The 16,215-nt window shown below is 40.8% G+C and overlaps 1 protein-coding gene across 1 annotated transcript; it reads right to left on the bottom strand.

The window, feature by feature from the left end:
- Positions 1–1,921: 1,921 nt before the first annotated feature.
- Positions 1,922–15,918, bottom strand: LOC143296866 (E3 ubiquitin-protein ligase TRIM45-like). The gene is made up of 6 exons (XM_076608831.1): positions 15,880–15,918; positions 10,703–11,355; positions 9,656–10,087; positions 8,118–8,148; positions 6,386–6,474; positions 1,922–2,610 (listed from the first exon to the last, which is right to left on the bottom strand). Exons 2-6 carry the CDS (start codon positions 11,351–11,353, stop codon positions 2,470–2,472), a joined length of 1,344 nt encoding a protein of 447 aa, XP_076464946.1. The 5' UTR covers positions 11,354–11,355; positions 15,880–15,918; the 3' UTR covers positions 1,922–2,469.
- Between the last annotated feature and the right edge of the window lie 297 nt (positions 15,919–16,215).

Genomic DNA, 16,215 nt, shown 5'->3' with positions numbered 1-16,215 from the left:
TAAAGGAAGATTATACACATTCAAAGCAAATTATGTATGCAGAAAGACATTCTTTCACTTCTGAGGATTATCGTGTACATTCATGGCAAATTATATACACTGAAAGACATTTTTTCACCTCTCAGAAGAGTGAACACTTTCAAAGCCAGTTGTGTACTCATTGAAGGAAAGTAACATTACTGACATGCGCAGCAGCCAAATGGTTAGATGTTAGGGTACTGGACTTGTATCAATAGGTTCGGGATGTGAATCCTGGTATCAGCACCTGGTAGGATAATGATCAAGATGAGGTCTTTTAGCTAATCTCACAGGTCAACATAATTATGTGCAGAGCTATTAGTGCTTGTATTTTCCTTCATGTGTACACACATGCACAACATCAAATATGCACATGAAAGACCCTGTAATACATGTCATCTTTTGGTGGGGTTGTAAGCATGGACACTCAGCATACACACCCCTGAAAACGGAATATGTTTGCCTAAATAACAGGGTAAAAACGATTATGCATGTAAAATCCCAAAAGTAGATACAAGCGAAGGTGGTAGCTGCAGCCCAAGAAGACAGGAGAAGGACGTACATCCCCAGTGAGTGCTCTGTAACCTTGTTAGTTCCTCCACCAGCACACACAGCATGTCAGGGCACCAGCTTGTAATGCATGTTTCACTCTTTGAAGAAGTCATCAGGCGTGTCATGGCACTGGCTGCCACCCACACAGCAGTGATCTCACACAGGTACATGGCGAGTAGCCAGCGTGAGGTCATCATCTCTTACACATCAGGCACAATGCACACACTTCAGCACTGTTGCCATCTCTTACACACCAGGAACAACCAAAGCAACTCAAAAAACGCATTCTGCATTCTGAGATCAGGGGAAGAAAAAAAGCCAAAAGTGAAACCACAGAGTCTTGGTGGTGACCTCCCTTCTCCATCTCCATCACCCCATGACCTCAGGCCCCATGTCAAGGGTCACACACTGACAACACCTCAACTGACACAAACCCACACACCCCAGCTGTCAAACCTGTCAAAAGTCAAACCAACAATGTACATGTGATGTCAGAATACTATAATGCAAAACAATAATTTTTAAAAAGTTCAAAATTAAAAGCACATTGTTCTCATACCTCTGAGACTGACACTGATGATCCAATGGCAAAAATGTGTCTTGAAAATACATGATTCCATGAAAAAAAAACCCCAAAAAACACACACTGAAAACTGGTTCCAACATTGTCCAGCCAACTGCACAGGGCCATATCAGTACTGCCCAGCTGAGTATAAAAAAGAAAAATCAGCCGTATTAAGCACAAAATTCGGTTGCATCTGAAACAAAAGCCACAAAGCAACAGTTCATGACATATCACCTTTACCATTAAGCTCCTTCAGACAAATAAGAGATCTGTGCTGAGGATGTTAACCATTCCTCTTAATTCATCCCAGATGACAAGAAAATTGTATTTTAAAAAAAGGAATAAAAATACTTTAAAGCCACACAAAATTACACAAGCAGAATGGTGGTCCAATAAAAATCATAAACTCCACCAAACTTAGTCTCATTCTTTCTAACTCTGTTCAACTCAAAATGAATAGCATTTGTGAGACTGCAATCTAAAGGCACACACTTGAAAAAACATGGGGGAAGGGGGAGGGGGATGCAATGGAATGGGGGAAGGGGGAGGGAGATGCAATGAAATGGGGGAAAAGGGAGGGAGATGCAATGAAATGGGGGAAAAGGGAGGGAGATGCAATGAAATGGGGGAAGGGGGAGGGGGATGCAATGGAATGGGGGGAGGGGGAGGGGGATGCAATGGAATGGGGGAAGGGTGAGGGGGATGCAATGGAATGGGGTAGGGGGATACAATGGAAGGGGGGAAGGGGGAGGGGGATGCAATGGAATGGGGGAAGGGGGAGGGGGATGCAATGGAATGGGGGAAGGGGGAGGGGGATGCAATGGAAGGGCAGGAAGCAAGGCAATAGAAGTGGGAAGGACAATGCAATGAAGTAAGACTTAGTGGGATGGGGGTTGTGAGGGGGTGGGGGGGGGGCTGTGGGGGATGCAGTGAAATGGGGAAAGAGGAGTAGGGGTGTGTGTGTGTGTGTGTGTGTGTGCACGTGCGCGTGTGTTTGTCTGAGTGTGAGTGTGTGTACAAATAGCAAAAGCCAATTAAAATGTTTCAATAAACAAAACAACCTGAAAGCACTAGCACTGCCATTTTAAGGGCAGCTTTCAGAACTCAAGAACTGTTCACTGAATGAAAGGTCTCAGGTGCTCCGTGCTCAAACTTACCTCCCCCTTGATGAACATGTACAATGCACATGATGTGAGTGATCCCTTATGCTTGGCAGCACTGGTTAAAAGATACCTCACTCATGCTGCTGAATGTGTGTGTGTGTGTGTGTGTGTGTGTGTGTGCGTGTGCATGTGAGTGTTGTGTTTCTGTGTGTGTGCCAGTGCCAAGTATTCTCAAGTCTGTAAAACCAGCTGTAAATCATAGCAGTTGTTTTGTCCCATAAGGTAGGTGTAACAGTCCCCAGTAGAATCCCACCTAACCTTTACCACTCCAGTTCTCAGATCAGCATCAACACGAGTGACAGTACCAACATCCTGAAACACACCACAAGAGTCACTCAGTCTCTCTACACAGCCAAAGGCAACAACATCATCACAAAAAAGCAAATGTATGATTTCTTAAACACAATTTTGAAAATTAAAGGGAAAAAAAATCACCACCACCCTACTCCACTTCCCCCCAAAAAGCATCACTACAAGAAAAAAATACTGGATTTTTTTTTTCTTCAGAAAAAGAGGTAACACAACAAAATGTATCAAGCTGAAGATGATTCCATGGTGTGAAAATCAGTTTGATGATTCCATGGTGTGAAAATCAATTTGATGACTGCACAATCAATTTGATGATTCCATAGTGTGAAAGACAATATGACAATCATCTCTTACCCACATATTCATCTATTTCTCAAAGGAACGAAATGCAAAAGTAAACAAAAGTGAACTTTCTCCACACAACAACCTGAAAACACCACATTCAAAAGGCCCAGAATCCAATGGATAAAATGAAAAAAACAAACTGCATAAAAAAAACTTGCAGAAAGTTAAAGATATTTGCTGACTGCATGACTTTTCTGGGAATAAAAAGGGAAAGACAACTTCACACAATGATGTGGATACTGGCAAGAGGAGAATGACACAAACCCAATGTTCACTGCAAACAGCATTTGAACCTTGATGCACAATGTTTTTTAAAAGCTGAAAGTGCATCAGATTTGCATGTTATATATGCAAAAATCACATTTCTGGAAATTAAAGACCCAAACACATTACACAAGCACAGAGGATCACACATGCACTCTAACAAACACTAAAGTGTGCACACAGACCACACATATGTATCTGAATGTATGAACACACACAGAAACACATATGTGCAAACACACACTTATATATAACACCAAGTAATCTGTAACATCACTTGCTAGTCATGTGCCATTCTGTAGTAGGAAACATTAGTATTCTTGTGTGTGTGTGTGTGTGTGTGTGTGTGTGTGTGTGTCCAATGTCAGTTTTCCAGCACGCTTCATACAAACCCAGTTTATCCAGCAGTAAAGTCGTTTCACCACAGAACAAAATGTACTGAAAATGTTCTTGTGCACACTGCACTCTAGGCACACCACCACACAGCCAGTGAGTCAGCACTGGGTGGTGGTCTTGGACTGCAGCTTTTTCAGTGTTTGACACTAGGTGAACCCTGAGTCCTGCACTGAACTGTCCTGATGTGATGTGATGTACTGCTGTGTGGGCACTACCTTCAGCCATGTCAGCCTCCTACCACAACCATCCTCACTCTCCTCTAAAGGACAGGACACTCTCTGAAGATGTATTCTGGCTGCCTACAGGGTGAGGCAATACTGATCATCCTCTCACACCCCAAAACAACACATCAGTGACATTGCCTTTGATGCTGAGGGTGCCTTCACTTGCTAACACCTCGACAATGTTCTGCACATGCTGTCAGAGCTCACCTTGCCCACTGGGTCGTCAGTTCAAATCCCGACAACAAGACACCACAGACACAAAGAGAACCTGGGGCAAAGAAACCCTCCAACTCTGATCACTTCAGAAACAAGCACACCAGCACAACACAGTGTCAGAGGTTATGCTTTTCAAAGGATGCTACAAGACAGACATGTGTGTTTGCAGTTAAAACCTATGTATACTCCACAGACAGAAGTCACAGCTATGTGTATCAAACTCCAGCAGTTCCCTTGTAACAGGAAGCACACATCACATTGTTGATCACCATCACCTGACAGTTTACTACCCACTGTAACATGTTCTGTGATATTTTATTTGCAAAATAAAACCAAAATCTTCACTGTGGAAGAAAAGCTAGTCAAAGGAATGTAGACTCACTGAAGATGCAATGTAAATTTGATTTCTATTCCTTGTGACTCACTTTTTGTTGTTGTTTTATGACACAGAGCAAAGACATACAAAACAACACTGTGTTCCCAAAACAAGCAAAGTGTACTCTTTTTTTTAAAACAATAACAAAAGTTACATTGTTTCAAATACAAAGTACTCACCTTTAAGCCGTTAGATAGCAACAAGTGTGTGTCAATAGAAAACCCCCCACTCAAATCAAGACATTCACAGACATCCATAAACAGTCTCTAACTCTAATACTAATGAGGATAAGTAATATCCTATTTTGTGTTGATTCTCAATCTGTTTTAAAAAGTTTGCTCCTTTTTGAGTATAATCAAAGAGAAAATTTACTGTTTGAAATTAGGTATTTATTGCACTCCCTAATTGTGAAGGGTGCAAACGTTGACTCTTGTTGGATACCATCCCATATTGGATTCCTTTATAACGACCAAGCAGACAGGGCAGCAAAAAGGGGAGCAAAGAATCATACAGATAGTATAAAAGTATATTGCCTATTGTCATACAAGGAAATAAGCAATATACTTGAAAGAGACTTTCATAGGTGCTTGAATTCAAGTCTGATTCTCAGACCAATTTGGAGTGTAACTCTCAGACTATTATCAAATTCATTACAGACCAAGTATTGTTCTAATGTCAAGTGCATATGCTTTAGTAACCTGACAATTAAGCATATAATTTTTGACTGTAGCTTGATGAAGCCTTATGTACACGAAAGTATGTCTTCACAAGTGACTGAAAACGTTGATGTTTTTGACTTTTTGCATTCATTATCAGTTATTTCGCTTGTCAGTTTAACGACTTCTCTTTTACAAGTCCTTTAAGTAATTTCCTGTAATTGTATTTAGATTTTTTTTTTTCAAATTTCACCCTCATTTCACCCTCATTTGCCTAGTTTCCCCCAACTCTCCATTCATTCACATCTCCAAACCCCTTCTAACCGATAATACTCAAATGTATTCATAAACACTTTAACAAAATGTCTTCAATCACCAAAATGTGTGGGACATCAAACAAAATTCCTCCTCTGGACGGGAGGTAATGAGATCAAGGGGCAATGTTTCAGCTTTCTAACTGTGTAGATGTTTCCCTTTGACAGCTGGACTCCACAGGAAAACTACTGAACAGATCCACACCTGGAAACTTCTATCATCCCACTGTGTCACAGTTCTAGATCCTCAGTGTAAGGAAGGTGACGCTGGAAGTTGGGGATGAGACAATGGTCAACTAGACCTGTAAGATGTTCGACTATGAAATACTACTACTAATAATGATAATAATAATAGTGATAGTAATAACAATAATAAATCTATATACACTGGGAAAAAAATAATCTCTGCTCCTTCCTGTCCACAGCACACTCACAGCATGATCAGACACAAGGTCCAGTGAGGAGGAGGCAGGTAAACAACAACAGGATGGTGAATCCATCCCAATAACAAACAGCTATTGCTGACACAGGTGTCAGTGACTCCAGTATCCTCCTCAGTGAATACTGTTCCTTCCTGAAAGAAACACCTGGGTCACTCTGTCTGCATTTCACTGTTTTTCTTTATTCTCTCTCTTCATCAGATCCCACACAGACTCTGGCTCAAAGTACAGGTCCACCAGAGCTATGACCAACACCGGCCTCTTTCCACCCTGCATCCAGATCCAGATCCACACAGAGGAGTTACATCCCTTTCTCCCAGGATCATCACTGGCATTCTTTGATCAACACTAGCTGAAAAGGGTCAGAGATGGAACCAAGAGCTGGGGACACACAGCGCTAGGGACTGTGTGAGACATCTTGTTCATTGTTGCTGTTGTTGTTTTAACTATTTGTGACTGGTACTGAAGACAAAACGTTACAACGTAGAAATTCATGTTTGACACTGCTGTGAACCACACAAGGCAGTCAGTAAAGCTGTACACTTACTCCTGTTCCATAGAAATGAATCTTCCCCAGCTTGACACGATCTCCAACTCTGATGACAGCTGCATACTCTGGTCCTTCAAGTGATCTTCCTGTAACACAGAATCATCACTGCAGCACACTCTGGTCTTCCTAGAACTTCCTGTGACTCAAAACCAGTCTGTTTCTTCAAAACATGAACATGTTGTAAATTTCACATCTACAGACAAAGGAAAAACCATCCCACAGAATACATACAGATTTTCTTCATCACTCACTCACTTTATGATGTCCACACCCTCATCAGAGGAAAACTATGAAATGCACACTGTAAAATCAATGTTCATCAGAATTACAGAACATCTGACCCCCATGACGGCCTCCTGGACAGTCTTAGGGGAACTTTGTGATGTCACCACACAAGTACAACATCTCTTCAAAAAAACACAAGGTCCATGGCTGCAGAGACTGACATTTCTAAACAACCTGTAGCCAGCCCTACCCACAGCTGACTCTGCCATGGGGTCAAAGGGAAAGACCAGGACCACACAGCCCTGTGTCATCCACATCACAGATACATGTTTGGGAATGTTGCTCAAAGTTCCTGACCAGTACTGCAGGTGTCTGTATCTCTCAGGCCTGGCTAACGCCAGGACACACCATGAAAGAAGTGTACAGTACTCCCTTGTCACACAGTTCCAAACTTCACTGGATCTCTGAACCAGAAGCATAATCAATAACCATATATATATATACATATATATGGTTATTATATACATATTTAGAGAGAGAATGTGAATGCGAATGGTTTATCCATCAGGCCATGGCCCCTCAAGAAGGGGTGAGCGAACATATATTGTTACAAAACATTCAACAACAAAATCAGATTTCAACAAAGTAACACTTGACATGAGAAACAATAGTTCATGACAGACTACGAGGTTACAATTTCTCTAAGTCTTAACGCTTTATATAAGAAACATGATAGATTATGCAAGTCACGCTGTCTTGTGGATGACATCAGAAGACTTAACTTAAAGGCACATGGGTATTGGTAATACTTGCGTGGAATTGACTTAAGTCTAACCTCATTAAGGACTGGGCGGCATAAGACAAAATGTAATTCATCTTCCTTGAATGTTTTACATAATCGACAAATTTGGTCTCTTTCATTATGTTCTCTGTATCTATAATAATGTACAGCCAAATCTGATACACCTAACCTAAATTTTGTTGTTATATATCTTAAACGTATTGAGAGAGAGAGAGAGAGAGAGAGAGAGAGAGAGATACCAGACAGACCAATAGACAGACACAGAAAGACAGAGAGCAGCCCAGGAGGTGAGCATCAGCACAGAGAGACAGACAGAGAGAGAGGGAGTGAGGAGAAGGGATGTAAGGTGATGATACCAATGATTCCCAAAGCAAAAGCATCATCAGTTCAATAAACACACACACACACATATATATACATATATATCTTAAATTAAATTAAAAAAAATATATATATATACACACACACACACACACACGTATACACAGAGACAGACAGACAGACAGACACACACACACACACACACACATACACACATACATATATATATAGAGAGATAGATAGATATATACCAGACAGACCGATAGAAATGACAGGAGGCAAGAGGGAGAAAAGCAGACAGACGTCCAAACAAAGAGACATACAGACAGAGGGAGGGAGGGAAGGAAGAAGCGTTACAGAGAGCTGTGTAACAATACTCACTACACCAAAGGCACCTGTCCTCTGTATCACCCTGCACACAACCCACAGGGACATTAACCCAGCTCACTGCTCTCACAAGCTGACATTTCTTTCTTCCCTTCTGCTGCCTCTCCTGTCCTGTCCTGTCCTCTTTTCAGTCATCATCATAAAAACTACACAAGGCATCGAAAGAAAACAATCTGTACAGCCCTGAGGTATCCCCTCAGCTATCACAAATACACAGTTCATAGCACTTCAGTTTCCCCTCTGCTCCAGACACCCAGTCCATGATGTCATCTGATCAGAAAGAAAAAATAAACTTGTGCACACAAAACTATTGAAAATAAACCTAGCTCTGAAAAAAGAGCCCATATCTATTAGATTCATGCTAAACAGGTCTAAAAATACAAGTCATCACCTGTCTTAGTTCTTTTTCCTTATTAGAAATTGCATTCTGAGTATATTAAAAAAAAAAAAAGTTCTCTGACAATACAATACAGAACATAAATGATGCTGAATGGGAAACAGTTCTTAAAAATACACAGATCTTTGATGTTCTGACCATAAGAATAAGATACTGACATCAGATATGTATCAGTATTATCTGCTTACATGTCTGGACACTGTATATATTTCTGACAATAAAGAACAGAGTGCTCATATTTCAGGCAATAAAAAATAGATCTCGAGTGCTCATACTCAAAATGACGGGACTGACAAATGGTATGTCAATAAAAAGTGTAGTTTTGTTAATCAATGTTGTCATTTTATTGTACTGACTACATGTTGTGGAAAGAAAATATCAGCTACAAATCTGGTAAAAATATTATCTACTGTTTGCTTAAACACAAATAGACATTTACACATGTACCAAAAATTTTGTTGTTGTTCAGTATGCATGTTTAATCAATTTTACTTAAGATTACAATAACAAACAATTCATACAAAGTAACAACCACATTAGAATACAAAATAGGCAAAGTAGGAAAAATGAATTTAAATTATAGGTCTCTTTTTCCTTTTTTTTCCCATTTATTGATATATGTTGTTTTGGGTCTTTGTGTTTTTCATGTGTACTTGTGAATGCAATACTGTCCAGTAATGCTTTTGGTGTGAACATGAAAAACCAAACCAAAAAAAAAAAAAAAAAAAAAAAAAAAAAAAAAAAAACACCCATTAAGTTTGCTGATGTTCTTCAAAGAACTTGCAGCAAAAATTCCGAACAATCCCAGCAGTCATCGTTGACAGAATCGATTTTAGGAAACAAATATAAATGCAGACAGTGTCTCTGTACTTATCTGACCTAGCTCTTTCTTTGAACTTAAAGAAGCTAGAATATCTGCGTCTATGTAAATATGTTCATGTATGCTGTGTGCATTGTCTTTGCATTGGTCAGGCATCTGTACCCCACACCCTATAAAAAATCTCGTCTTCAGAAAAATGTCATAATCACCACCTTACCCATCAAGATGTTATTTTAACTAATCTCTTTAATAGCTGAGTGTACACATCACTTTGACAAGACCACGATTCATTTCTAAATACATATAAAACTATACCTTGTCCTGGGCAGAGTCCATCAGCATCCCGATGTCATCTATAGTTTTCTGGACTTTTTCAACTACATCTGATGTCAGGACCAGATTCTCCGTTGTTGTCTTGGCGTCAGGGAGTCTCCGTGACTCCAGACTAGTCAGGCGTGACTTCAGCTTTCCCATCATGCCCAGCAGAGAACTGTCTGCTGCAGAAGAGACCAGCCGTTCAGCAATAGTTTTATGAGCAGACAAGGCAGTTTTCTGCTTCTCCAGTTCCAGTTTGCAGGATTTTCTTTCAGCCAGAAAGGCGTCTTCTTTATACTGAATATCAGCATTCCGGTTTCGATGCCAGGTCTCCAGTACCATCTGCAGGTCATCAAATGTGACCTTGACCTCATCTCTCAAGGCCTTGAACTTGCCCTTGCTGTCTGTCACTTGGGTGTCAATTTTGTTGATCTGATGGGACAAGAAAAAGTATACACATTTTTTGTTACTTACAATGCAGCTTGCTCACAACACAAAACAGATCATGATTCATTTCATCAGTAGAGAACAGTTTTATAATTTGATAATTGATTCTCTCTCTCCATCTGATCCCTCTGCCATGTGTGTGTGTGTGTGTGCTTGCGTGCACATTAGCACATGTATGCTGTCAGTGCAGACTGACTAACACACAAGGATGACTACAGATGACTTGCCTTCATGTCTGATGTTTGTGGTAAAAGTACACTTCAAAAAAGTAAATAATTTTTACTCAGTGTTGCATTTAGTTACTGACTTAAAACAACCTTCTTTTGAAACCTTAATAAATTACACACTGTTCTGATCAGTCAGAAACACCATTTTAAAGTGTTTTCTCATCCTGTGTTCTTCCATTCTTTGAAGTTGTATTCCATATGTGGGGTTAAACATTTCATTTTCAGTCTGTGACCAATGGTACATTTTCATTTCAGTATAGAAAATATCCAGTCCAATACAAACTCTCTCTCTTTCAATATTGATCTGACAAACTTTCATTTTCTTTTTGGGGGTGTGGGTGTGGGGGAGTGGCATGGGGTATGTCTCCTGAACCTTTGCCACAACAGCAGCCTCCTTCTGCTCCAGTTTCTGCACATGTTTCTTCAGCTCCTTCCTCTTCACTGTGGCCACATCTCCAATCACTGCCAAGTCAGGGCACTGGCGGTGAGATGTGGAAACACACAGCACACAGATGAGTTCATCATGACTTGTACAGTACAGCTCTGCCCGTTTACTGCTGTGGTTCACACAGGGTGTTGGGGGGTGTGAGGCCAGCTGCTCAGTGGTCAGATCGCTCAGCTTCTCTGTCACATGATCCCGAGTTGTGGGAACCTTAGAATGGGTTTTAGCACAAGAAGTGCAGAATTTAATGCAGCACTGAAAGCAATACAAGACGGCCCCTTCATCATCACAACAGCTGCAGACATGACTGCCGGTCAGTGCTTTCTCACTCTCAACTACAGCTGCCGTAGCAAAGTCCGTGGGCAGTGCGTCCACTTGGGAGACAAGGTCACCCCGGCCTTTGTTGGAGGCTGGAAGAATCTGCTCTCTGCACAAAGGGCAGCCACCTTGGTTTCCAGCCTCTTCCAGCCAAGACACCACACACTTGCGGCAGATGAGGTGCGTGCAGGGAAGGATTTTGGGTTGCTGTAAACTGTCATGGCAAACAGGGCACTCCAAGTCACTTGTTGCTGCAGCTGCCATGTCTGAAACATACAGTTGGTAAAACAGTTCAAGACCTTGCAGATCTCTCAGAAAATACAGTCTCTTTTCTTTAAAATTTTCATCAGTGTTTAGTATGAATGCATCCCCCCACCCCTCCCTCACTCCCCCAAACCCCCAAAAAAGAAAAAAAAAGTTCCCCAATATACGTCCAGATTTATTACATTGCAGGATTTTGCTGATTCTTGCAGGTGTATTACCACTGTAACACACTAAGCAGAAGAAATTACTATTTCAACTAAAACTGATGAAATGACTGCTAGTAATCAATACATCAGTATGTGAAAGTATTAAAGTTTTGGGTATATGAAATAAAAATGTAATTTTTCAGTACAACGACTGGAAACCATAAGTGTCTTTTTTTCTTTTCTTTTTTTTTTGTCATTGTGAATAGAAATGATTGTTTTCTCTATTTTTTAAGCCAAATTTGGTGTTGGCAAAGTATTTCTAGAGAAAATTACATTCAAGTTAACCAAAGATACACAAATACACATACGAGCCAAACACTATTGTAAACAGACTTAGCCAACATTTAAATGCAGTTATTTTGTCTAATGTGCATGTGCCCACATACAGAGACTGAGATAAACATGACAAATTGATACACACTGCATGGTTGTTGACAAACATACAGGGGAATACCAAAGCAATTACTTTTCACTGTCTCATGGTACCATTAGCAGAACTTGTAGATTAATACACATTTTCATGAACACAATCATGAGAGGGAGGAGAGAGAGGGAGATTGTGAAGAGAGGAGATGGAGGAGAGAGGGAGATGGAGGGGAGAGGGAGATGGAGGGGAGATGGAGGAGAGAGGGAGGAGAGAGGGAGAGGGAGGAGAGAGGGAGAGGGAGGGGAGATGGAGGAGAGAGGGAGATGGAGGGGAGAGGGAGATGGAGGAGAGAGGGAGATGGAGGGGAGAGGGAGATGGAGGGGAGAGGGAGATGGAGGAGAGAGGGAGATGGAGGAGAGAGGGAGATGGAGGGGAGAGGGAGATGGAGGAGAGAGGGAGATGGAGGGGAGATAGAGATGGAGGGGAGATGGAGGGGAGATGGAGGAGAGAGGGAGATGGAGGGGAGGGAGATGGAGGGGGGATAGAGATGGAGGGGAGATGGAGGGGAGATGGAGGAGAGAGGGAGCAAGAGTCACAGACACAAAGACAGAAAGAGTGCAGAGAAAAAAGACAAGACAAAGACAGAGGGACAGAGAGAGCGACAGAAAGATGGAGAAAGAGCGAGTTGTAGTATCCATATCATCATCACCAAGAGAGCTGATCTGGAGCACACGCTTACTTTGTATTGTATTACTGATTTATGTCACAACAAAACTGCTCCAGCTTCTCTTCACAGTCATAAGTTTATTTACATCCACCTCAGCCTCAGGAAAAGACAATGAATGATGTCTCACAAGTGCATCATTATCTAATCACAACCAAATGTCAAATAAGTACTTAACTGGCAAATCATCAGTATACCAAACACAACTCCAACAGAACAAAACTAAACTGTTCAAAAATACAGAATGGACAAATACAAGGAAGAAATCTAAATAGGCACATTCTGTAGCATTTAAATGTTGACTGAAACTGGCAAAAAAAGACAAAAAAAAGACTGGGCTGCAATCTTCACCCTAAAGAACAGCAATTTAATCAATCATCCATTCCCTACACTACAGATCATCATAAGCAGTAAGCTTACACACTAATCTACAGTGTACACACCGTAAAACATGATATGTTTTTGCGACAAGAACAAAATCTAAAAGCTGCGGATCTAGGTAAGCCTGGCTCTTATCCTTTCAGACCTGGGTTTGAAATAGTGTACTGTTTGCTGATGCATTTGGCCTGCAATCCTATCACAGTCAACAAAATAATGCTACACTATATATAAAATGTCCTATTCCACGGACTTTTAGCTGGGAATAAATATACTTACTTATGGTCTTTTTATGGGATCATAAGAAAACAAAAATGCGATTTAAGTTTCAGTGACTGAAATCACAACTTAGGGGATAGGATATCTATGTAACTGGACAGAATGATGACTTCAAGAATCTTCTTAGATTCAACTATATGGGATCCCTGCTGGCAAAGAGGTATGTAAATAATAGCATAGGGGAGAGAATTATAATTATGTGTCTGCACAGAAAATGGTTCCATACAGCTCACTGGTACTGTCAATACTATTAACCAGACAAACTTAAGACCTGACCTAAAACAATTTCGACATTTGTGACATTCAGTAACAGTTATAACCCCATTGTTTCCATTCCTCACTCCCTGCCCGTTGACACATCCAAAACTCTCACTTCTGCTTTTGTCTTCTCAAATCTGAGAGGAAGGTGGCAGAATTGTTAAGACTCTCAGATGCCAATACAGACAGTCCATGAGGGTGTGGGTTTGAATCCCGCTCTCACACTTTCTCCCAAGTTTGACTGGAAAATCAAACTGAGCGCCTAGTCTTTCAGGTGAGATGATAAACAGAGATCCAGTACGCAGCACGCACTTGGCGCACTGAAAAAGAACCCAAGGCAAAAAAAAGTGTTGTCCTCTGATAAAATTATGTGAAAGGAAATCCACTCTGATAGGTACACAAATATATAAGCATGCACTAAAAGCTCTCAAGCGTGTTGGGTTATGCTGCTGTCAAGCATCTGCCTAGCAGATGTGGTGTAGCATATATGGATTTGTCTGAACACAGTGATGCCTCCTTGAGAAAGTGAAACTGAAACAAACTTCTCAAATCTGAATTATAGTAAGTCTGTACATGCTGGTTCTTCACAGTACATTATTCATAAACTCCAGAAAGTCAAAATCTCGGCTGCCCGTCTTGTATTCAAATGGCCTGAGAGTGACCATATTCATCCTATTCTGAAACAACTCCACTGGTTGTCAGTACAGTCCAGATTGAATACAAACTCACCTCACACTGCTTTCATGCTTTCTCTGCTTCTTCACCTATCTTCCTGATCTCCTCACTGTTAAATTTCCAGCAAGACAACTACATTCATCATCAGACAGTCACATGCATGAGATTCCCTGTGTTATAACTAAGTCCTTCAGTCAAAGATACTTTGCATTCACTGTCCCCTTCCAGTGGAAACCTGTGCCACAGGCATCAAGGCACTCCCAGTCCATTTCCAGCTTCAAAACCAACCTGGACTCACCTGTTTAAAATTGCCTTTAGTTGATCTCCTGCAACAGTGTGGGTGTGTGATTGTTTCTGTTTTCCATGTGTGTTGCTGAGGTGTTGTGTGGAGGGGAGGGTGAGAGAGTGGGACTGATTTTGGGGTGTTGTAGTTTGGTTCTGCATTGTTCAGGCATTGTGATATACGCAATTGGTTTTGGATGTTAAAATTGGTTTGGGGGTCTTTACTATGGACATTCACTTTAGTATGTACTTTGGACACAATATATTCTCATGACTGCTTGAATAATTAATAACAGAATGAGCAGTGTTCACATCAAACCATGGACCTTCACTCCATCAGTCACACAGAGGGTGGAGGGGAAGAAATGTGGATATTGCCAATAATTGAACAATCTGCATGTTTTGATGGACAATTTGTTTTTGGAATAATTGTAACTGTAAAGGGCTGAATGCAAAATAATTTGATTAGGTGCTAAACAAATAAACTCATTATCATAATCCATCATTAGTTACACTGATAGAAATTACCTTCTTGAGCATTTGTACAGAGTACTACAAAACAGCAAGGATATTCCAGTTAATAACCATAACTGTCTCCTTCAAATCACTCTTGATGTATTTCAATAGCTTCGATATAGTGCTTCCAACTCGTCTATCCAAAATCTCTGACACTTATTTCATTGGAACCTTTTACGCATAGTTGAAGCAATGTACCATGCCATGAACAGATCTCAGCAATTTTCGGTGCAAGTGATTCATTATACCTTCATTCCCCATGCATATCAGATACATATACCTTCAGTCCCTAAACATGCCTTTGTGCAGCTATCTTGCCAGGTTGGCGTATAAGTCTCAACTGACATGCTTGCTCAGTCAATGCCAATCAGGGTGATGCTCTTTTGCAGCATCATAAAACAACAGCAATAACTACAACAATGACAACTGAAATAAAATAAAAATAAAAATGGTGGGCTGCGTTATTGGTTGTGTATTCTAATGTCGATTTTGCATTTAAAAGATGATGACGATGGTAGAAGAAACTTTTATTGTCCTCTTTGTTTCTAACATTCCCATTTGATAAAGGTCTACCCTTTTTTACCCCTCGAGTGAAGAACCTCGAGTGAAGAACGTATATTTTCAGAAACTATGAACCGAAAGTAGAACTTTTTCCAAACTAGGAAACCGTCGCTCTCTCATTGCTGAACACAGAATTGACAAACAGCAAAATATGTTTCAGTTTACTCTGGGATAGACTATAGATTTAGACCTTGTCCAATTACAGGATTTTCTAAAACTAGTTCGTTTGTTAGCAATCTCACCGTACACTTTTTACGGACACAGTTCACAGACTACTCACCTTAAACTTCCTCACCTGTGTGAAAGCTCAGAATAAATGAAGAGTTACCTACCGTGGGCTGAACATGATTACCAACCGAATATCTCCGGGAACTCCCGAATTAGCGATCGTAAAATACCCCCCCATCCCCACGCCCCCCCCCCCCCCCCCCCCCCCCCTCTCTCTCTCTCTCTCTCTCCACTTTTGAGTTTTGTCTTTACATGTGAATAACGCGTTAGCAGAGCTAGAAATAAATTGTCAATCTATTGTCGATTATGAACAAGTTATATTGTCTTAATGCACTTTCAAAACACAGGGAGATTTCAGACAGGTCTAATGAGAAAATTTGGAAATAGT

Source organism: Babylonia areolata, chromosome 22, assembly GCF_041734735.1.
Source record: "Babylonia areolata isolate BAREFJ2019XMU chromosome 22, ASM4173473v1, whole genome shotgun sequence".
Taxonomy (NCBI): Eukaryota; Metazoa; Mollusca; class Gastropoda; order Neogastropoda; family Buccinidae; genus Babylonia; species Babylonia areolata.
The sequence above is the reverse complement of the archived record's forward strand: the minus strand, read 5'-3'. Positions and strand labels throughout refer to the sequence as shown.

What these genes read in the sequence shown, in the direction of transcription:
- LOC143296866 (XM_076608831.1), bottom strand. Translation starts at nt 11,353, where the DNA reads ATGGCAGCTGCAGCAACAAGTGACTTGGAGTGCCCTGTTTGCCATGAC. An exon ending in AGGCTGCTGTTGTGGCAAAG is followed by an intron (nt 10,088 to 10,702) that starts GTTCAGGAGACA and finishes TTGTCCCATCAG; the next exon opens with ATCAACAAAATTGACACCCA. An exon ending in TGGACTCTGCCCAGGACAAG is followed by an intron (nt 8,149 to 9,655) that starts GTATAGTTTTAT and finishes GGTTGTGTGCAG; the next exon opens with GGTGATACAGAGGACAGGTG.